At 43.1% G+C, this 23,589-nt stretch overlaps 1 protein-coding gene and 1 long non-coding RNA gene across 8 annotated transcripts in view; one reads left to right on the top strand and one right to left on the bottom strand.

Annotated features, from left to right (window-relative positions):
- CIT (citron rho-interacting serine/threonine kinase) overlaps positions 1-19,214 on the bottom strand; it is a 173,913-nt gene extending 154,699 nt beyond the window's left edge. For all 7 annotated transcript variants that reach the window (XM_027956519.2, XM_027956521.2, XM_027956520.2 and 4 more), the window contains exons 1-4: positions 19,154-19,214; positions 16,860-16,962; positions 10,708-10,849; positions 1,849-2,024 (exon numbers count right to left, since the gene is read on the bottom strand). In XM_027956519.2, coding sequence (XP_027812320.1) covers positions 1,849-2,024; positions 10,708-10,849; positions 16,860-16,955 — 414 coding nt within the window. In that variant the 5' untranslated portion in view covers positions 16,956-16,962; positions 19,154-19,214. The remainder of the gene's footprint in view (positions 1-1,848; positions 2,025-10,707; positions 10,850-16,859; positions 16,963-19,153) is intronic.
- A 187-nt stretch (positions 19,215-19,401) lies between these two features.
- LOC132658047 (uncharacterized) overlaps positions 19,402-23,589 on the top strand; it is a 30,005-nt gene continuing 25,817 nt past the window's right edge. The window contains exon 1 of the long non-coding RNA XR_009597034.1: positions 19,402-19,564. This is a non-coding gene — a long non-coding RNA (uncharacterized LOC132658047). The remainder of the gene's footprint in view (positions 19,565-23,589) is intronic.

Raw genomic sequence — 23,589 nt, 5'->3', positions numbered from 1 at the left:
GGCTTTAATTAGCTCCTGGGTATGTGAGATTTTTAAGTCCCCCAGCATACACTTCACACGGGGTGACTCAAGTCATTCACCCCGAGGAGCACACCTGGGCGAGGGTCCCTATCCCTCACCTGCAATATGGAATGTGCTGGATTCATTTCCTTTTCTGTGCACCATTGCCCATATGAAATAGAAGGAGCACAAGGCTACATCTAAGGCCTCTTCCAAGGACCTAGGACACACCAGACCCAACAAGTGCTTAGTAGGTGTGGCCTAACGGCAGGTGGTTCTTAGGTGCTGGGAGGCTCAGTGAGCATCTTCCACACCTCTCTTCCAAATGATCTGCCACGTCCTGTCATATAATCTTTCAATGAAGTTGCCCACACTTCATTCCTGAACAAAGGACACAGCATTCTCAGATTCTGACAAGCAGCTTCCTGCCCTCTGCTATGTCTTTGACCAGAGGTCACACAAAGTCCCTGAAGTGCTGAAACCCTGATCCCAACCTTCTGCTTCCAAAAGCTTATGTGAACCCCAAGAGTCTCACAAATTAAATTCTAACTCCAAAAACTGGTTCTTGGGGGAGATGATGAGTTACTGTTTAATGGGTACAGAGTTTCAGTTTAGGATGATGAAAAAGTCCTAAAGGTGGACAGTGGTGATGGGGACGCAACACTGCCAACGTGCTTAAAGCCACAGAACTGTACACTCAAAAATAGTTAAAGTGGTAAATTTTATGTGATGCTTATTTTATCACAGTAGCCAGAAGACCGTTCTTGAGGGTTCCCACCAATCACCTCCTCTCAGCTCCAATGTCCTTACTTCTCCTCATTTTTCAGTCTACTTGTTCTAAACTTCTAAAAACACACAAACACATACATCTGCATAGCATTCTAGCACTTACACCTCCAGAACAGCACACTTCTACCCGGTACATTCTCATCACTTCTCCCTGCCCAGAGCCCATGTTCCCTCTTAGCAGTGTGAACCTGCCCTGTCTCTGGCTCACCCACATCTTTCCTCATTCTGTCGTTTGTGAATTTGCTAACTGCTCCCTCTTTTATGGTGCTTTAGCTCCTAAATGCCTGCTTTATGGATCTGCCATTTTCCCTCAACTTTCCAAGGCTGTGCTGAAACCCTGAAACTAACAGACACGGAGCTTTGATTCCTTTTGCAGACTTCCCACAGAGCTGGGTCCATTATCGGACACATGATGTGCTCTCGAACATGGGTAACTAATAAATTGCTCTCTGAACACCAAGGCTGATGGCCGTCTCTCTAGAAACACGGCAAATGAATCAATAATGTCTGGGAGCAGCAGCCTTGTTTTAAAAGAGAGAAAAACACCACAACCAGAAAGATAACTTCTCACCTCCTCTCAGACTGGCAACTCCCTAGCCACAGAACAATTTAATTTCTTCAGAGGCCTGTTTTAAAACCAAAAAAAAAAAAAACAAAAACAAAAACAAAACAAGTACAGATGCCCCCAACACAAATATATAAGATGTGTACAAAAGCAAAGGCTATCTGACTCACCCCATGATATGCACATCTCTGAATTCCCAGTGGATGGTCACAAAAGATCATCTCAAATTCATTAGTGAAAAGGCCAAGTTGGTTCTGAATAATATGCAACTATAAAAACATGATCAAGCAACCCAAGGGAGCTTGTCAATCTTCAAAATTAGTCAATATCAGTTCAAGAAAGCACGCTCAGACCTTCCTGGCTATGCCACAGTAATTAAAACTAGGGATGCCGAGGAAAACTGGCTCCATCCCAGGTGTCAATCCAGCAGATTCTCATCTCTGCAATGAACCTGCTGGTACAGACAGGGGAGGCTGGATGTCAAATGCTCCTACCTGCTCCTGGGCCAACAAGGCCTTCTTCTTCATGACTTTCATGGCATAGACATCCCCAGTCGCTTTCTCTCTGACCACTTGTACTTCGGCAAAGTGACCGCAGCCTATGACACTTCTCACTTCAAAGTCCTTCACTGAAGGCTGGAGCTCTTGCAACTCAGCTATAATATCAGAATCTGCAAAAGACGGAAGAGTGACTCCTGGATCCATAACGTGCTTCAAATACTCGTATCTTTATGAAAGCGAGAAGAAAGGAAGAAAGAAGAAAGCGTTGCTGTAGCTTCCCTCACTGTCAGGAGACATTTAGTCACTTTCTCCTTGTCGTGAATAATTATAAAATCAGCACAAAAGTGTTTTTTCTATGCTAAGTTAAAATTAAGGGCTCCAGAAATTCCAACGCACAGTTTCCATGGCAGCTATGATCTGAATCCTGTAGATGCAGAAAACAGGGGCAGGAGAACAGAAATCATGCTTTTCCTCCCCCTCTCCGGGGGCTGCAGGGCAGTGAGTGTGGTCAAACATGTTATCGGCATCTGGACTGGTTTACAATGGGATATGAGCGATGTGACCCCCATCCCCAGTTGACTTTGGGGTTGACTTCCAGAACATTCCATCCTGATTCCATATGTTCTACTCAGTTTTACTCCATTAGCCCAGGTCTTATCTCCCTTGCCTCATGTCAATAAATACCCTCCCTGCCATACATCGTATGTAGCAGCACTGCCAAGGGAGAAAAAGCCTGAGGAACCAAGCAGAGGCCTGACCTTGGCCCTGCAGAGCTGATGTGTCACGAAGCTTGATGGGTTTGCAACTGTCTCTTTTCTTAGCATAGTCTTACTCCTTTTCTGAATGCAATCTCTCAGCTGGTGTCTTCCTTTACCCTAAAAGCTTTAACAAAAGCATCAGACACACAGATAAAGCACTTTAAACAACAGACATTAATTTCTCAAAGTTCTAGAGGGTATGAGGGCGAGCAGGCTAAGAGCCTGTTGAGAACCCACTTCCTGGCTGACAGGCAGCCCCTGTATTCCTCATATGGTAGAAGGAAAAGGAGTCCTCATCGCTCTTCCTCTTCTTCTAGGGACATGAATTCCATCACGGGGCCCACCTTGACGAATTCATCTACATCTAATTATCTCCCAAAGGCTCCACTTTTGGGGGGATCAGAGCCTCAACATATAAATTTGGGAAACTGGAGAAGGAAGCAGGAAAGTCAGTAAAAACATTCAGTCCATAACAGTCAGAGATTCTCCGCGTTTAAAGTATGGACTAAACAGGTGGCAGATTTAGAATCTAACATACATTTATTAACAACATTAATTTGGGGCATCACAGGATAGATATATAGTGATTCTAATGATCTAAAGAATAGAATGGAACATAAATATTAGAGAAATGCAAATCAAAACTATAATGAGATATCATCTCACACTGGTTAGAATGGCCATCATTAAAAAGTTGACAAATAACAAATGCTGGAGAGGGTGTACAGAAAAGAAAACCCTCTTACACTGTTGGTGGGAATGTAAACTGGTAGAGCCACTATGAAAAACAGTATAGAGGTTCCTCAAAAAAAACAAAAAATAGAGCTAACATACGATACGGCAATTCCACTCCTGGGCATATACCTTGCCATTTGAAAAGATGCATGCACTCCCATGCTCACAGCAGCACTATTTACAATAGCCAAGACATGAAGCAACCTAAATGTCCTCTGACAGATGAACAGACAAAGAAGATGAGGTATATACACACAGTGAAATACTACTCGGTCACAAAAAAAGGATGAATACCATTTGCAGCAACATGGACAGACCTCAAGATTACCATACTAAGCGAAGTTCTGGTGGCTCCGACAGTAAATAATCCACCTGCAGTGAGCGAGACCTGGGTTCATTGCCTGGGTTGGGAAGATCCCCTGGAGAAGGGCATGGCAACCCACTCCAGTATTCTTGCCTGGAGAATCCCATGGGCAGAGGCGCCTGGCAGGCTACAGTCCATGGGATCATACAGAGTCGCATAGAGTCAGACACAACTGAGCGACTAAACAACAGCAACATACACACACAAGCAAAGTAAGTCAGAAATAGAAAAACAAAATATCATATACTATCACTTATATACGGAATCTAAAATACAAATGAATGTATCTATGAGACAGAATCACAGACAGAGAGAACAGACTTCTGGTTGCCAAGGGGGTTGGGTGAGGGGAAGGACTAGGAGCCTGGGATTAGCAGATATTAACTGTTATTTATAGGATGAATAAACAACAAGTCCTACTGCACAGCACAGGGAACTATATTCAATATCCTGTGATAAACCATAATGGGAAAGAATATGAAAGAGAATATATATATATGTATTATATAACTGTATTGGTGTACAGCAGAGATTAACGTAACATTAGTAAATCAACTATACTTCAATAAAATATTTTTTAAAAAAGGAATAAAGCGGAACAGCTGTGACTGACCAAATCCCTCAGTCCTGCCCATCACAGGGAAACTGCATCATATACAGAGTTTTACTCCAAAGGAAGACAAGAGTAACATGTCATCAAAATTATTCTGGAGAATCCCTCAGAAAGATGCCATGGTGAAGACCAAGGGACTCTTGAAATCCCACAGGGGCACTGGAGCCACTTCTGTGGGAGGGCGCCAGGTATAGCTGGGAGCTACATTCATTCGGCAAGTTGCTCACACAGCTAAAGGAACAGAGCCCAACAAAGGGCAGAGCCATTTCATAACCACGGTCACTTGGCATCACACTGATGAATTAGCCAATGCAATTTTAATTGTTGTCACCCACTCCCTTTCTCGGTTGCATGGGTGGAGTTGAATTCATCTGGATCAAAGGCACATGTCATGAGCACCACTGCACTAACATCTCTTACTTGTTATCCTAAAAACATCTTCTTTTGTTCCCTTGAGGAATCAGGCAAGAGGGGTGCATAGATTCGCTTCAATTCCCCGTGGCCATTGTAAAACAAAAAATAAATCTAGAGCGCCTTTGGGGAGGATTCCATGCAGAAGCAGAACTGAATGCGGCATGATATTTTCCTTTTGCCTTGACATCACTGTGGCAAGCCCAGTCTTTCTTCCCTGACTTCTTCCAAGTTTCTCTCAGACCTAGGACTTGAGTTTTTGAATTATTGATTTCCCAAATATGCTGACTTGCAATTTTCTGACTTGAACCTGATTTCATTACTGCTTGCACACAAGGCCAGCCTCTCCTGATTCTTCTCTAAGGCCTTGGGCCCGCACGTTGCTTACAGCACTGTCCAACTTAATAACTCTGGGTCTGTCTCCAGCAACCACCAGGCATCTCAGTCACCCCAGCAGACAAAACTGCTTGCAGGCAAAACCACCATGACACTCTCAGAATTCTGAGAAACCACTCCAAGTCGTGATGTTGTTATTCAAAGACTTTGGGATTATCGAGGTGAACAGGTGAGATGCTAAACTCGTACCTATGACTGTGAAAAATAACCCTGCACAACTTCTCTTCCCACCAGCAACTTCTATGACTACAAAACCATATCAACCTTCATCCCCACCCACAATGAACACGGTGGGAACTGACACTGAGGTAGAGACCCTAAGCATGAAATGAAAATGCAGTCAGAGAATGATCTTCCCAGATACATATATAGATCCAGGGAGCAAAAGCCACCACAGCTGAATGCTGTTTCCTTTTTTAAAATTCAGTATTGCAACACTTCACTCTCTAGGAATGCATCCTTCACAGAAATGCTCAAAAGACACACATATCAAGATACTTATGATGGGCACTGCTTGTTACAGAAAAATCAGAAACAATGTAGAGGTCTACAATTAACAGGAAAGTGGAAATAGCATAAGAGTTCACCCACAGAAAAGAATACTAGACACATATTTAAAAGAATTAAGTAGCTCAACCTCCACTGGAGTCTCTTCAGGGACAAGGATTTGCTTCTGTTTTGATCACTACTGTAAACCCAGTACTCAGAACAGCAGCAGGCACATAGCAAGTGCTCCACAAATATTTGTTAAGTAAATATATTGCTAGGTGAGCAACACTAGTGGCAAAACATTATCAACATGCAACCCATTTTGCATAAAATTAAACTAGAGTAATGTTAGAGCCTCTTGATTAAGGTGAAAGAAGAGAGTGATAAAGGCAGCTTAAAACTCAACTTCAAAAAACTAAAGATCATGGCATCCAGTCCCATCACTTCATAGCAAATAAATAGGGAAAAAAATGGAAACAGTGACAGATTTTATGTTCTTGGGCTCCAAAATCACTGCAGATGGTGACTGCAGCCACGAAATTAAAAGACGCTTGCTCCTTGGAAGAAAAGCTATGACAAACATAGACAGTATTAAAAAGCAGAGACATCACTTTGCCAACAAACAGCCATATAGTCAAAGCTATGGATTTTTCAGTAGTCATGTACGGAAGTGACTGTTGGATCATAAAGAAGACTAAGCACCAAAGAACTGACACTTTCAAACTGTGGTGCTGGAGAAGACTCTTGAGAGTCCCTTGGACAACAAGAGAGATCAAACCAGTCAACCCAAAAGGAAATCAACCCTAAATACTCATTGGTAGGACTGATGCTGAAGCTCCAATACCTTGGCCACCTGGTACAAAGAACCGACTCATTGGAAAAGACCCTGATCCCAGGAAGGACTGCACGCAGGAGAAGGGGGCGACAGAGGACAAGATGGTTGGATGGCATCACCAACTCAAAGGACATGACGTCTGAGCAAACTCCAGGAGATAATGAAGGACACAGGAGCCTGGTGTGCTGCAGTCCATGGGGTCACAAAGAGTTGGACACGACTGAGCAACTGAACAAAAAAATGTTAGAATACACATGGTAAAGGGTTCATTGTTCAAGCTACTTGGTTGGTATGTGGGGGTTTATGACACTTGTCTCTTTACTGTTAAGATATATGTGAACAATTCCACAATAAATATCTTATAAGGACAAAAGAAAAGTTGCAATGCTATGCACTGAACCATTAACAGTGGTTATCCTAGGTAAGATTTTGAGGGATTTTCTTCCATTCTGTTCTTTTATATTTAACTTTGAATTTTTTTAATTTTTACTGAAATATAGTTAATTTACAATGTTGTGTTTTCAGGTATACAGCAAAGTGATGAAGCTACATATATATATATTTTTCAGATTCTTTTCCATTATAGGTTATTACAAGATATTGAATATAGTTCCTAATTTATCCCTTCCCCACCTTACACTTTGGTAACTATAGGTTTGTTTTCTCTGTCTCTAAGTCTCATTTCTGTTTTATAAATAAGTTCACTTGTATCAGTTGTTAGGATTCCACATATAAGTGATATCATATGATATTTGTCTTTCTCTTAGTATGATAATCTCTGGGTCCATCCATGTTGCTACAAGTAACTTTGTATTATGCTTACAATGGGGGGAGGCTGGCATGGAGGAACTTAAAAGTAGTATTTTGCCCAAAGTACTAAGATTGTGAACATATAGAAGAGTTTGCCTGCAGTGAATGTAGCTGAAAGAGGGTAAAATTTCAGCCGCTGTCAAATAACCGAGAAAAGTCCAACTTTAACAATTATCAACACTTTTTTGTCTGTATGTTTTAACATCACACTTGTTTATTTTTTACATAAAATACATGATACACTGCTTAAGATTTTGCTACTAATTCTGTTCATCGGCAATAATTAGTCAACCAATATTTCTGTGTGTGTCCATGCATACTTGGTCATGTCTGACACTTTACAACCTCATTCTTCCAGGCAAGAATACTGGTGTGGGTTTCCACTTCTTTCTCCAGGGGGGTATACCCAACTCAGGGATCAAATCCATGTCTCTTCCATCTCCTGCATTGGCAGGAGGATTCTTCACCACTGTACCACCTGGGAAGCACCACCTTCTGTGTACCAAACCCAGTTTGGGACAAAAAGGCTAGCTCAGAAATTAAGAAACAAAGAATTCCTCCCTGATTCCCAAATGCCAGCTCCCTGCCCTCCCTTGACCCAAACTAGGGGCACTGCTTCAGGGCTGTATTATTCTGTCTCACTTCCTCCAACAGTCCCAGAAGAAATTTTCCATCTCTATGGCAAGCCTCAAGAAACTTATGTGGTAACAGCTGTTGGACCCTTCTTCCCACAGAAAAATGAAGCTTACATTCTAAAACAGAAACTCAAAGAGGGGGAAAAAAACATACTAATGCAATCACCCTTTTCCAGTCATAGTCTCTCAACCATGCTCTCCAGGAAGCCTCTTTAAAAATATGAAACAGTTTCCTGAAAGAAAAATCTATTAGAAAAATCTACATTTCACAAGTCTAGCCTCCTGATTACTGAATGAGTCTAGAAGATCCACTGCTTTAAAGGATGATCCTAACTGGAGGGCAATTTCAAGAAGGTGCATGTTGAAAGCTCAGTAAATTAGTCTTGTCACAAGCTTCTCCTTCCCCTCCTACTCCCTATTTGAGAGTTTAAATACTCAACAAAATAAGGTGGGAACTTATTCAAACAAATACAGAATCATGAACAAATATGCCAAGTGCATTTTAAAGTTAAAGGTACACAATATGTTAAACATTGAGGTTTCTGGTTATCATTATTGGGCAACATTTACCGAGTGTCTCCACGTGCCAGGCAACATAAGCCTGGACTATGCACTATCTCATTCAATCCCTATATCAGATATGCCTTTTCCCCCATCATTCAGATGAGGACACTGAGAACAAACAAGTTACATGTAAATACCGATGTCACTTACTAGACATACATTGGTTTTATCCATTCAAAACTCCCAGGTCCTTTAGGCAATAGCACATCCCCCATTCCACGAGGTCCCAGTGATCATGGTGCCCTGAACCCCTGGGCACCTACATGAGGCCAATCACAATACTTTACACCCTGGCCCAGTGACTGGTCAAGGGATGGGCAAGTGACCCAAAGCAGAGCCAATGAGAATCTTCCCTGAGATTGCATGAATAGAGACAGTAGACAATACACGTTGGGTACAGTGGGGTAGCCAGCATCCAAAGACAGTGCCCAAAGCATGTGCTTTGTTGTTCCCCCGTACAAGAAATCTGGGTGGCCCCATTGCCTCACTGCAAACCATGGAATGCAGCCAAAGAGATTCTATGTCCCTTCCAGACCTAAGCCCTGAGAAGGCCAGGCAGCTTCCGCTTTTGTATTTGGAAACGCTGAGGTGCCATGGAGGACATCTAGACATCTCTGCTAGAGTGACAGCGTAGACCCTGGGTCAGTAGCTTTGTCTCAAAGGGTCAGACAGTAAACATTCTGGGCGTTGTAGGCCATATGGTCACACCTACACCTACTCAAACGCCTTGTGATTGACAGCAGCCAGAGGGAACAGGTGAAGCTGCGTTCCAGAACTTTGTTTAGAAAGCAGGCATCCCAGCCTGTAGTTGGCTGACCCGTCATGGAGAGACCACACAGAACAGCCATATGGAGAGCAAGAATCTCTGAGACTTCACAGAGAGAGAGACAGGCCTACTAGTCTCAGAGTCCTGGGGGAGCCCAGCCTTCTAGGCAACATGCCAGACAATGGGTGGGTCATCCATTCCAGCCTAGATGCCTGCAATCCTGACCCATGTCACATGGAATGGAAGAATTCTCAGCTAAGCCTAGTCAACCCACAGAATCAGGATTCTTGTTTTAAGCCACTAAATTTTAGGGTGGTTGGTTACACTGGAAAGTCATGTGAGACGTGGTTTCTTTCAGACTTGGCATTGTCTGCCTTTGAGGCCGGATAATTCTATGTGGTGGGGGCCATCCTGTGCATTGCAGGATGTTTATCAGCATCTCTGGGCTCCACTCATTAGCTACCAAGAGCACCCTCCCTGCCAGCTGTGTCAACCAAAATTATCTCCAGATACTGCCACATGTCCCTGGGGGAGGCGAAATCGCCACTGGTCGAGAAACACTGGTGTCAGGTGAAAAAATACAAAACTAGGAACCAGCAAGCAGCCAACTTCCCCACCATGTGCAAGCCAAGTAGAGTCAAGAACAGGGTGAGGGCAGGGCCAGTTTATGACTTTCATAGTCCCTAGGCACTTGCCTTCATCAGGCCCTTGCTCCATTTAAAAAAAAAATTTTTTATATAAATATATATATATCTTTGTGACCACACTGGTATAAAGATGAATATAATCCAGATCATTATAGATTATTAATATACCCATATTTTTTATTATTTTAAAATAAAGTAAAATTAAACTAATTACAATAATTGTGAATACTGCAGATGCTAAGCACTGTCTTCACAATGCCTAATGAATAATCAGCCTTGAGTGAGTATAATGAAGAGACGTTATTTAAGTCCTTGGAACCAGCCATGCCTAAAATTTGACCCATCCCTGGACTCTCAGTTTCATGAGCCAAAAAAATTTACTTTTGGGGATAAACAACAAGGTTCTACTGTATAGCACAGGGAACTATATTGAATATCCCATGGTAAGTCATAATGGAAAGGAATATGAAGAAGAGTATATATATATATATATATATATATATATATATATATATATAAAACACTGAATCACTTCACTGTACAGTAGAAAGTAACACAAGATTGTATATCAACTATATTTCAATAATTTTTTTTTTAATTCACTTTTTGGCCTAAGCTAGTTTGAGATGAGTTTCTATCACTCGCAACCAAGAAGCCTGATTTATCCAGTCTCCTAGCAACGGCAGGTGGAAGCTGACCTTGAAGCTAGGTCCATCTAAAGCAGAAATTCCTACCCACTCCCTCCAACCACAAATGTATCCCACCTCCAGTATCCTTCTAATTCTCATTAAGCAGGACAATTTTCAAGAAAAAGTTCTCCCCACACTTACACTTCTGGACAAAGTTGCTCACGTGCTTAATCTTCATCAGAGCCGGCTGACTGCATTCTTTAAAGAGAACAAAGAGGGCATCTAACATCGCTTCTCGGGAAAGAAGAGACATCTGCTGTTGAGTCATGGAGGGTGGTTTCCCCTAAAAACAGCAAACAGCAGATGGAGACACTGTCAATAATGAAAAGCTTTGATCAATAACATCCACGCAGAGTAAATTGCAAGCCACCAACTCAACTAACTGCTCACGACACATGCTAGCAGCGGAATTTGGTGGCCTCATCCCTTAAAGTGACGTCCACTGAGAGTCATTAAGTTATCACTTGTATGTGGGCCTCTTCCTCCTCCACCTGGGGAGAAAAACTTCATCAGCACACCATGAATAAGAAACAGTTCTTCTGTCTTAGCAGTCTGAGGCTCATGGGGACATTTACTCTGGACCCTGCTGGTCCCGTCACATCTCTGTACCTCTTCAAGAGGACACAATGAATGCCTCTTCCTCCCTGTGTTCCTACAGGTTTAACATAACTTCAGTTTCTTGAATTCACTCAGACAATAAAGGGTCGTGTGAATGGAGTGACTGTGCTAAAGCTGAATTTATTCATGATCTCAGGCAACAGTTGCAAACTGGCAGACTGCATCTAGCCCACAGACATGTTTTGTTTGGCCTGTTATATTTAAAATAATTTATCTGCCAATATTGAAAAATCAGGAGATTTCACACCAAAAGAAAAGGGGCGGGGGGAGGGGAGGATTTCTGGCTTCTCATGAGACACAGGCAGATCTGGCAACACTGTACCACATTCCTGCCTGGGGAGGCTGAGCTGCAGCTCAGGAGCACTGGCCCTCTAGAAAGTGGATGTGTTTGGCACTTCACTGCAGACTCAACTCACACTCTTCCATCTGGCACACTTGACTCCTTTACACTCACTGTCTGGCCACCCAAGACACGAGTTCACACCCCTGGTCTAGACCAATGAATCCCATGTGCCATGGACTATACGCAGTTCTCTCTGCAAAGCTGGCCACCAACAATTCTTCTAACTCTAAAAGCACTTGCCACTGCATCCATCAAGCGTCAGAGTCTATTTCTTCTCCTCATGAATCTGTGCTGTCGCCATGACTCACGTGAAACAACAGAACGTAACACAAGTGACCCAGTGCCAGTTCAAGACGCAACCCTTAAGTAGTCTGGCAGCTTCTGCTTTTGTTTTTTTGGGGAAGCCAGCCGCCAAGATGAGAAGCTTGGGCTAGACCAGGTGACAGTCAAATCTCACCCACTGTCTGTTTTTATAAATAAAGCTTTATTGGAACACAGCCATGCCTATGAATTTACACATCATCTATGGCTGTGTGTATGTGTGTGTTAGCTGTTCAGTCTCATGCAGCTCTTTGCGACGCTATGGACTGTAGCCTGCCAGGCTCCTCTGTCTGTCCATGGAATTCTCCAGGCAAGAACACTGGAATGGGTTGCCATTTGCTTCTCCAGGGGATCTTCCAAACCCAGGGACTGAACTCAGGTCTCCTGCATTGCAGGCAGATTCTTTACTGTCTGAGCTTCTGTGATATAAATAGAATGGCAGAGTTCAGTAGTTACAGCAGAGACCTTAGGGCCAATGTACTTATTCACAGAAAAAATTACAAGCCCCAGCTTAGACTGAGGAACAAAAGACCTTTGGAGAAGAGGTCACTGGATGAACTGAGGCACCCCAGTCAGCAGTTAGCACCCAGAGGTTTTAGTCCCAGCCAAGCTCTCAACTCAATACAACCCATGAGTGACCACAGCAGAAGAATCACCTAACTGCATGCAGCCAACCCACAGAATCGTAAGAAAAAGTAAATCATTGTTGCTTTAAACTTTGTGAGTGCTTTGTTACACAGCCCTGGATGACAGAAACAAACTGACTGTAACAGCCCAATAGCAGCCTCCTCAGCCAGAACCAGAAGAGTGATGGGCCCTTTCCTGCCCGCTCCCTGGCACTGGCCAGCACACACCATTAAAGCAGAGGTCACTCCACTACACCTCTCTGCACGCGGCTGAACCTAGCCCACCAGGTCGGTCCAGGCCCACCACTAACCCGCTGCCCAAGTAGCAGAAGGGAGCTCCACTCCCAGGATGCCAGCTCCGGAGCAACCTCATCAGTCACAAACTGACCAGTAAGCCAGCTGAGGCCACAGCGTCTGCCGCCTCAGATAACCAGGCTCTACTGAGAGCCGGAGGACAATGATACTAGAGCAACCCGGACTTCCTCAGACCCTGCCGCTTTCTGGTGTCGTGCGGCACCTTCCTACTCTGGGTGCAATAGCTGCGAGGCAGGCACAAGCGATAGGGGCCCTGCTCAGCACCACAGCGGACCTGCCCCCAATCAAGCGACCAGTTAGTGGTCCTGCTGACCACTGGTCAGTGCCACAGTGGGCCCCTCCCCCAAGGAGGCAAAGGTTAGTGAGCAACGGTCAACCAGCCACTTCCGGTGGTCCTGCTCAGCCACTGGTCAGTGCCAGAGTGGGCCCCTCCCCCAAGCAAGCAACCGTTAGTGAAGTGAGCAACTGTCAACCAGCCACTTCCGGTGGTCCTGCTCGGCCATTGGTCAGTGCCACAGTGGGCCCCTCCCCCAAGCAAGCAACCGTTAGTGAGCAACTGTCAACCAGCCACCTTCAGTGGTCCTGCTCGGCCATTGGTCAGTGCCACAGTGGGCCCCTCCCCCTCTTGTATATAAATGGGGCCAGAACTCCGACTGAGGGAAGACGGTTTCCTGAGATGCCAGTCTGCCATCTTCTCCATCTGCTAGCTTTCCAATTAAAATAGTTATTCCTTGTTCTAACAACTCATATCCTGATTTATTGGCCTGTCCTGTGGCAAGCAGAACAAGCTTGGGCTCAGTAACACGACTACCTTTGAGTCACCTGGAGAACTTAACTAAAAACCAAAAACCAGATTCTCAAGTACCATTCCCAACCAACTGAATTAGAATTTACCAGTCTGTGGCTAAGAAGATATTTCAGTAACACCTCCTCCCAAGACAGTCAGACCTCAGCCAGGTTTGTGAAGCACTGAGTCAGACCACACTATCTGGCACTTTAGAGTTCTGCCACTTCCTGGGAAAATAAGATTCCTAGTTTTTCTCTCCTCTGATGAGTTTAGACTAAGCAGCAGTTCCCAAATACAGTACTGAGTCTTAACAAAGTTTTCACGTCTGTCATAAAGTAAGAAAAAGTGAACACTGCATGATGACTCTTTTATAAAGCTAAGTGTATTCAAATTGTAAAATGGTCCTTTATTCTGAAACAACATCCTTCCCCTCTTGGTGTTTTTTTTAAAATATCCTCTTTATGAAATAAAAGGACCAAACGATAATAGCGTTTTCTTTTTTGTGTTTTTTTACATCCCTTACTTAGCAAAATACAAAGTTGGCAAACCTCAGTCAGCCTAGCAAATTTGTAAAATTTTGCTGGCTCAAAAATCTAAAAGCCTGCCAACCACTGACCTGGAACTCTTGGGGAGGTACTTACTGTCAAGCAGAAACTGAGACCCTGTCTACATCGAAAACAAAACCACTACTCTCTATCCAAACCTCATTAAAAGGACACTGGGATAGGGATACAGTGGGATAATCAGTTAGTTTAGAAATCCCATGAAGGGATTAAAGACAAGAGGGAATTTTAAGGGCATTTGGGAGACCGCTCTAAGTTAATGACCACTCTAGAAAAGAACCCAGTAACCTAGCAACAATCTCCCCTGATGGCTCAGATGGTAAAGAATCCGCCTACAACGCAGGAGACCCAGGTTCAGTCCCTGAGTTGAGAAGCTCCCCCTGGAGAAGGGAATGGCTACTCACACCAGTATTCTTGCCTGGGGAATTCTATGGACAGAGGAACCTGGCAGACTACAGTCCATGGGGTCACAAAGAGTCGGACACAAAGGAGCAACGGACACTTTCACCTCAGCAACAATCTACACTACCCTGAAGGAAGACCAGATGCGTCCATCTGCCAGGCACACTCAAGCCACAGGTGCCAACAGTTTAAACACAAGACAATAGATATCAGGTCTGCATCTTGTTACACGAAGTCAGGGAGTTAATGGTCCCTGAAGAATAGCCTTTCTGCAGGTAGTCAAGACAGGAATAGAGGGGAAAAGGGGAAGAAACTAGGTGAAAGGGGTCATAATATCAAGACCTGAGATGCATTACCATATTTTAGTATACATTACCTTTCTTCTGTTAATATACATTTAAATAGCGCCATGACAGTCCTCAATAACCACAGGGTCAAAGGAGAACTAAAGACCTAAGCCTTAAACATCTACCCCCAAATGAGGAAGGTGGTCTACTCCATTCCCCACTTTTTCTTTGACTATAAAAATATAGGCCTCTTTGTTCTCAGTGCTGTGCTCCCCTGCCAGACCATTTGTGTCTCTCACAAGCATCCTCTGCTAATAAACTCACTCTTTGCTGTTTCCGAGCTGAAAAGAACCTGAGCTTCAGAAAGTTCTGACACAAGGTGAGCAGTTTCAGTTAAAAGACAATGAGTTTGACCCACACACTGCAATAGAAGACCCAGTGCAGCTGAATTTAAAAATTAAAAAAATACAACAGTGTGTTCAAGTCCCCTCCTAACTCAGGAATGATGGATTCAAGTCCCAGTCTGAGTTTTGGCTGGGTTCAGGTCCCACCCAAGAAGGAGTGGGGTTTCAGCTGGATGGGGGGCAAAAACAGTACCCTTACTCTGCTTATATTAAAGCAAGTGCTAGGGTTACGCTATGCTTGCAAATAATAGCTTTTCAGGGCACAGGGTGGAGCTTGTTTAAAAAAAAAAAAAAAGGAGGAACTGGGGATTTACACACAATCTTTGCTGGTATAATGACATTTAAATACAAGATACATTTACTAAACTCTGATATACACTGGCCATGTTGCCCAGCAGTTACACACCCACACCAAAAATGGGGTATGGCTTTGTCATTTAAAATCTCCATGATTCTGAGCAAGTCTCTGTCCCTCTCCATATCTGCACATTATAAGAATTTTGTCATAAGTTGGAAGTTTTGGAGTAAAACAATTAATGGGTTAAAAAGTGGTAGCGCTCCAGTCAGTTGAAGTTAAAAATAGACCATTCATAAGAGAAAAATACCTCATGACTTAAATGGTGACCCACAGAACAATCTAAGCTTTCACTCTGTCCACATTCTGATCTGTTTGAACATTCCCCAATACCAGTATCTTGGGGAAAATGTCCTCAAAAACATATTAGTAGTGAAACTAATATAACATTGTAAATCACCTTAGATTTATCATCATACAGATAATCCTACCAAAATGCCTTATTTAGTAGTTACTGCTAAGTGAACATAAATTTATTATTACTGTAGCTAATACTATTTCTACACTCATCATTAATAATATTTATAATTTATAAAGGGCTTACCAAGAGCTGGGCAAGAACTAAGTACATGAATTATCTTATTTGATCCTCATAACTTTGTAAATTAGGTGCTATAACTTCTATCATAATACAAAGAATGGAAAATGGATATAGACAAGGCAACTGACTCACCCAAGGTAACACAGCTAACACATTCTGAGGCCAGGATTCAAACCTAAACCTTCACCACTATCTGTATTTTCTCTTTGACTTATCAAACAAAGATTTCTACAACAAACAAAAGAATCAGAAATCTACTTGGGAAAAAAATCTCACAACATTAAGTTTCAATCCTTTTGGGGGTGATGGAAATGGTCTATATCTTGAGAGGAATGTGGGTTGTACAGGTTTGGTATTGATCAAAACTTTTTTAAAACATAAACATCCCTTGAATGAAAAAGATTTCTATATTTCTATAGGGCTACACCTATAGAAATTCCAGTCAAAAGAGTGTCTTTGTTCATTTACTTTTCCTTAATAAAAGAGCAAACTTTAGTGCAAAAGTGTAACGTGTGAAATCCTCAAAAAGGTCTCCCTTTCGAGGGCAAGTTCAACTACCCATTCCTGGCACAATGGCTCCTTTTTCCACAACTTTCAGCATATATAAAACACGAAAGGAAATTTCTCCTAGATTCGCCTCAGTCCTCTTAACAAATTCCTATAACTTCTGAGTCACAGAGGTTCCAAGGAAACACATACAGGTGAGCAAAGTTGACAAGCCAGTCTGTTACCTGGAAGAAAAGATTCAGCCTGGAGGCCCGGCTGGCAATGGATTCAATAGCACCAGCGTCCAGCAGATTCCGTGCTCCATACTTGAACTTCAACATCTCCCCACTGGTGACAAAAGTAGACAGGAGGAGGTTATTGTGTTCCGCTGATTTGAGCAGGAAGGGTTTGAGAGATCTCTGAGCTTTCTCTCAAGATATCAGGGGTAGGGAGGTGAAAAATCAACCACCACTGGGTCTTGGGAAGCTCAGTCGGGTGACACAGATTAAAAATCAGACTTTTATTCAGTGTAACACTGCAACACTGACCTGACATACTTACTTAAAATTTATTTTATAACTGCAGACAGTGACTGCAGCCATGAAATTAAAAGATGCTTGCTCCTAGGAAGAAAAGCTATATAACAAATCTAGACAGCATATTAAAAAGGAAAGAGATCACTTTGCCAACAAAGAACTGTATAGTCAAAGCTATGGTTTTTCCAATGACCTTCCGGGTGGCTCACACAATAAAGCGTCTGCCTACAATGCGGGAGACCCAGGTTCAATCCCTGGGAAGGGAAGATCCCCTGGAGGAGGAAATAACAACCCATTCCAGTACTCTTGCCTGGAAAATCCCATGGACGGAGGAGTCTGGTCAGCTACAGTCCATGGGGTTGCAAAGAGTTGACTTAGTGACTTCACTTCACTTCATGATTTTTCTAACAGTCACGTACAGATGTGAGAGCTGGACCATAAAGAAGGCTGAGCACCCAAGAATTGATGTGATGGAGAAGACTCTTGAGAGTGCTTTGGACAGCAAGGAAATCAAACCAGTCAATCCTAAAGAAAATAAACCCTAAATATTCATTTGAAGGACTGATGCTGAAGCACCATTACTTTGGCCACCTGACGCAAAGAGCTGGCTCACTGGAAAGACCCTGATCCTGGGAAAAACTGAGGGCAGGAGGAGAAGGGACGACAGAGGATGAGATGGCTGGATGGCATCACTGACTCAATGGACATGAGTTTGAGCAAAGTCTGGGAGAAAATGAAGGACAGGGAAGCATGGCAAGCTGCAGTCCATGCAGTCACAAAGAGTCAGACATGACTTAAACACTGAACAACAACAACCCCCCTTAATTGAATATAAGCTCCACCAGGGCATAGCCTGGCACATAAATGCTAAAAAACTGTTATTGAACAAATGATTGAAAATAAGTAAATTACATAATACAGGTATGTTGGAAGCTAAGGGATTCAAAAAAAAATAAGAAAAAACAAATGGAGGAATTGGGGCATGGGCAACCTGCTCCAGTGTTCTTGCCTGGAGAAACCCAGGGACGGCGGAGCCTGATGGGCTGCCTGCCATCTATGGAGTCGCACAGAGTCGGACGCGATTGAAGCGACTTAGCAGCACCAGCAGCAGTGTGTGTATAACAGTGTAGTGAGAGTAACTTCACCGTTCAGTTCAGTCATGTCCGACTCTGTGCGACCCCATGGGACTGCAGCACTCCAGGCTTCCCCGTTCATCACCAACTCAGGGAGCTTGTTCAAATTCACGTCCATCGAGTTGGTGACGCCATCTAACCATATCATCCTCTGTAGTCCCCTTCTCCTCCTGCCTTCAATCTTTCCCAGCATCAAGTCAGTTCTTCGCATGAGGTGGCCGAAGTATTGGCGCTTCAGCTTCAGTCCTTCCAATCAATGTTCAGGATTGATTTCTTTAAGGATTGAGTGGTTTCATCTCCTTGCAGTCCAAGGGACTCGCAAGAGTCTTCTTCAGCACCACTTCACAGAACAGGTAACATCTGAACCAAAATCTGAAGGGAGTAGCAGCAAGCCTTGCCGGTATTTGGGTAAAGAACAGTATCCTGCGGTAGGGGGAACAGCCAGAGCGAAGGTTCTGAGGCAAGACCTGGGCTTCTCTAACAGTAGCTGGGAAACCACGTAGAGCTGGAACAGAGTGAAAGAGGCAGGAAGTAGGCGGTGACGAGTTGGGGCAAAGAGTATGAAGACACCAAAGTAAGCTAAGGTCACACAGATTCTAAGGCGCTGCCGGCCCCGACTAGCAATGCCGACAGGAGGACCCCACCCAGCTGGAGAAAGGAAATTCCTCTAGCCGCAGCAGAGCCTAGCCAACCCTTCGGCTCAGACGGGGGATAAGCCCTTGCACCGCCAGCCTGGGAAGACCTTCCCGACTCCCCGCCGCCCTCCCTGCTGCGAGAGGCAAAGCCGGGGTTGGTGTGGCGGAGGAGGCCCTTCCCTTGGTCTTGCAAAGTGGGGTGAGGGACAACTGAGCTTGGAGAGACCAGACTCACCGTTCAGCCTATCCCGGCTATCTGCGCGGCGTTCCGTCCGGTGCCTCCCGCGGCAGCGTTTGAACACTGGGAACGGCGTGGGTGAGGCCAGCCATGTCTGGACCAATCAGTGTTCCCGCTCCTATGATGGACAGTTCTATCTCAACCAGGTCCAGCCCAAGTCCTTAAAGGGACCGAGGAAGTGAACGAGAGGGCCAATGAAATTGTTTCTTCCTACCCGGTAGGGCAGGTCTTGGAAGTTTGAAATTGGCGGTTAAGCAGAAGGATGCAAGGTTTGAGGACGCGTCTGTTTGTGTCTGAGATGTCTGAGGAGAATGCTGGGGCAGTGGCCCTTGCTCTCATGGCCACCTGCAAGGAGGAAGGCAGCCCGGCCGCTCTGATTGGTGATCTTGTTCATCAATCCTGACTAAGGTAAAAGTAGTTGTTACTTCGTTAAATAAACCAGCTGGTTCTCTGCTAACAGGCTACAACTGAGGCTTTGAGTTTGAGAATTCCACCTGCCTCAAAGACTGGTTGTCGACTGCAGCAAAAAGGCGATGATATTGAAACTGCCTCATAGAACATTTTAAAATAAAGACAAGAGACTTAAACAGTCGAAATCCAAAAGGCCAACAAATATATGAAAAGGTCTCCACGTCACTCATCATCAGGAAATAAGAAAACTAAAACCACAAAGAGATACAATAACAGGCAGCCAGATTGGGGCTGATTGGTGGGGAGGAGGTCTGACAGTGTTGGCAAGACTTGGCAGTACACAGCTGATGGGAGTATAAATCATAACGTTTGTTTGAAAAAGAGTTTGCCATTCTTTGCTAAAGCTGATGATATACAGTCTGTGACTCACGCCTGGGTATACCCTAGAAAAACTCCTGTGTGCACCAGGAGACATGTACAAGTATGTACAGATAGTACCGTACAGCATCATGAAAAAAGAAACTGGAAGCAACCCAAATATCCATCAGCAACAGAAAGGATAATTTTTTATATTGCAGTGTGTTCATACAGCAATAAAAAAGAACAACTACAGCTGAACACAATGACATAATGTGTTTCAAAAGAATGCTGAGTGAACGAAGCACAACAATAGAATAAAGTATGTTTTCTTTTTCTTGTTGAAGTATATAGTTCATTTACAATGTAGTGTTTCAGGTATACAGCAAAGTGATTCAGCTATACTATATTCTTTTGCAGTTTCTTTTCCCTTATATTTATTTAAGTATGTTTTCATTAATATAAATTTCAAAAGCAAAACAAAATAAAATGTTTAGTGAAGGATGTACCTACAGGTGATAAAATCAGAAAGTAAAGCAGAACTCAGGATAGTAGTTATCAAGGGCATGGTGTCCTTTCAGGGAGTCAGGATGCTGCCTGCTAAGTCGCTTCAGTCGTGTCTGACTCTGTGTGACCCTATAGGCTGCAACCCGCTAGGCTCCTCTGTCCATAGGATTTTCCAAGCAAGAATACTGGAGTGGGTTACCATGCCCTCCTCCAGGGGATCGTCCTCACCCACGAATTGAACCTGCGTCTCTTATATCTCCTGCATTGGCAGGCAGGTTCTTACCACTAGCGCCACCTGGGAAGCCCCAGTCAGGATGCTACTTGATCTAATTCTTAGCCTGACTATAGTAATAAAATAGATTATTGTTTTATAATTAGTAAGCTGTGTATATATATGTTCTATTTTGGAGAAGAAAATGGCAACCCACTCCAGAATTCTTGCCTGTTGAATCCCATGGACAGAAGAGCCTGGTAGGTTACAGTCCATGGGTCGCAAAGCATCAGACACAACTGAGTGGCTAAACACACACATGTTCTACTTATGTATATTTTTAAAATTTGAAAGGGAGGCAGTCCTCTCGGTACTTTTATAATCCCTACACTACTAGAACTAGAGATGTGTTATCGTATGCCGGCCCACACACTCACACGCACATCAGTACAAAACAAAGTGCAAACTTGCTTAATACACTTTTTTCCCCTAGAAACATAATTTGCTATTCATCCCTGGGACAATAATGACAGCTACAATTTACTAAGCCCCTTCTCTCTTTTTGTCTTTATCAAGTACATCTCATTTAATTTTTACTATAACCTAATACTGAGAGGGAGGAATTATAATCCACATTTTATAGATGGGGAAACTGAGTCTGAAAGCTATTCAGTGACTAATCTGGAGTTGATCGGCTCTAGGTGATGAAGCTAGGTTTGGAACTCCTGGACTATCTGACTCCTAGTCTTTTTCTCTGTATGAAACCTGCTTCTCAGAAGATGTCAGAAATTTTCCCATCCTCTGCATTTGTCATGTAGCAAGGGCTGACCCAGTCCAGAAAAATGTATGAAAATAAGAATTACTTCTAGGGACTTCCGGTAGTCCAGTGGTTATGACTCTACTCTTTCACTGCCAAGGGCCTGGTTTCAATCTGTGCTAGGGGAACTAAGATCCTGCAAGTTGAGTGGCTTGGCCATATTTAAAAAGGAAAGCAGGAGGGGAGGAGGGAGGGAGAGAAAGAAAAAGAAAGACTTCTAATGATATAAGAAGGTTAGCAAAAGTTCAGGGATGGGAAGTTGAGGAGAAATGCAAAGTGGGTCTTAGCCACTTTTGACTTGATATGAAGAATCTCAGAAAGATGTGAATGTGGATCTAGTCAATGCTTCTGGTTTTTCTAATGTTGCTGGTTTTTCTAATCCAGGCAAATCTATTAGTTTTCAAGTGTCAGGGTAGGCTCTACCAGAATCATGGGACTTGTTTATCCTAAATTAGAATACAACGTTAACAGCATGATTTTGTATTGACCTGAATCCTGCCTACTAATATCCTATTAGAACAACTGCTGGTCTTAGCAAAATTTGTGTGAAACAGAACAAAGAATGCACAATAAATAAGAATAAAGAAACATAAAGCAAAAACCACAGGCACTCCACCAATTTTCTTTCAAAAGTAGTAACTAACTGCACAGGAAGCATATGAGGAAAGAGAATTAGGAAGAACCAAGAATGGTGCGCCAATACTAAAAGGATAAGACACTGCCAAATAGAATTAACCATCACTAAAACTAGACTGACAGGAAAGCTGACACCTTCTCTTTGTTCTTGCAAAAAATGAAACAATTACTAGTTTTGTGCAGAACGTGAATCCCTGAGGAATACTGTGATGGAGATTCTGGAAGAACATCATTGTAACAGAGCCGTAAAGAAAGACATTAGGATGTTCTTACCATTCAACCTTTCATTTGTTTTATTTTTTAAAAAGCATTTATTGTGCCAAGCACCAGGGATACCAAAAGGAAACAGATACCATCCTTGTCAGTTTTTGAAAAGTCAGTTACAGTGGGGAGATGGAGCTATGGGCAAACGATTGTGAAACTCTGTAGTAAGTTCCTGTAACAGTGGAGATGCCAGAAGACTGCGGCCATAAGAGAGGGGGTGGCAGGTGGTATATCACAGCAAATACCCAAAACATGAAGACAAAAGAAGTGTGGTTGCCCTCAGAGCATTCAACTGGACGATAAGCAGAGATACTCCAAGGCATCTTAAAGAGATAAGAGGAATGACTGTAAGACTCAAACTAGACTTAGTGGAACATTAAGAATTGTATCCTATTTGTAAAGCAGAAATAGAGACACAGGCATAGAGAACAAAAGTATGGTTACCAAGGGGGCTGGTGGGGTGGGTGGGAAAAATTGGGAGATTGGCATTGGCATATATATATACTATTGATACTATGTGTAAAATAGATAACTAATGAGAACCTACTCTAAATACCCCATGGAACTCTACTCAAAGCTCTATGGTGACCTAAATGTGAAGGAAATCCAAGAAAGAGGGGATACATGTATATGTATAACTGATTCACTTTGCAGTACAGCAAAAACTTATACAACATTGTAAAGCAACTGTACTCCACTAAAAATTAATTTTAAAAAAAACTAAATTTGTACACACCATCCCCCCAAGGTACAGAAAAAGTATCTGAGAAGCTAACCCCATTCTAGGTATGAAGAGACAAAGTTATTCCGGTCCCTTTGGCAAGAGTTCCTCAAGCTACTAAGTCATGTTTCTAGAAAGCACCATTAGCTGAGTGTTTTCTCAGAGCAAGCCATATCCCAGGTATGACCTGTTTTCCCCACCGCTGATATGAAAGACGCTTTCAGGTCATAAACGAATGTCATTTATGTTTTTAATTATACATGTTACTGAATATTAGGGAAAAGAATAGCTAGTCCACCAAACCAGGTATTTAGGCTGTTTAACAGTATCCTGGCTTTCACCCTATCTACTAGCATACATTCCCAGAGATTACAATCAAAAATGTCTCCAGACTTTGCCAAATGTCCTCTGGAGGGCAAAATTGCCCTGAATTGAGATGTTTGACATGAAAATTTCCAATGAATCCATTCAACATTTTTGAAATTGTTTATTTATTTTGGGGCTTTCTC

This window comes from Ovis aries, chromosome 17, assembly GCF_016772045.2.
Source record: "Ovis aries strain OAR_USU_Benz2616 breed Rambouillet chromosome 17, ARS-UI_Ramb_v3.0, whole genome shotgun sequence".
NCBI lineage: Eukaryota > Metazoa > Chordata > Mammalia > Artiodactyla > Bovidae > Ovis > Ovis aries.
Note: the sequence above shows the minus strand (reverse complement) of the source record. Positions and strands in the feature narration are given on the sequence as shown.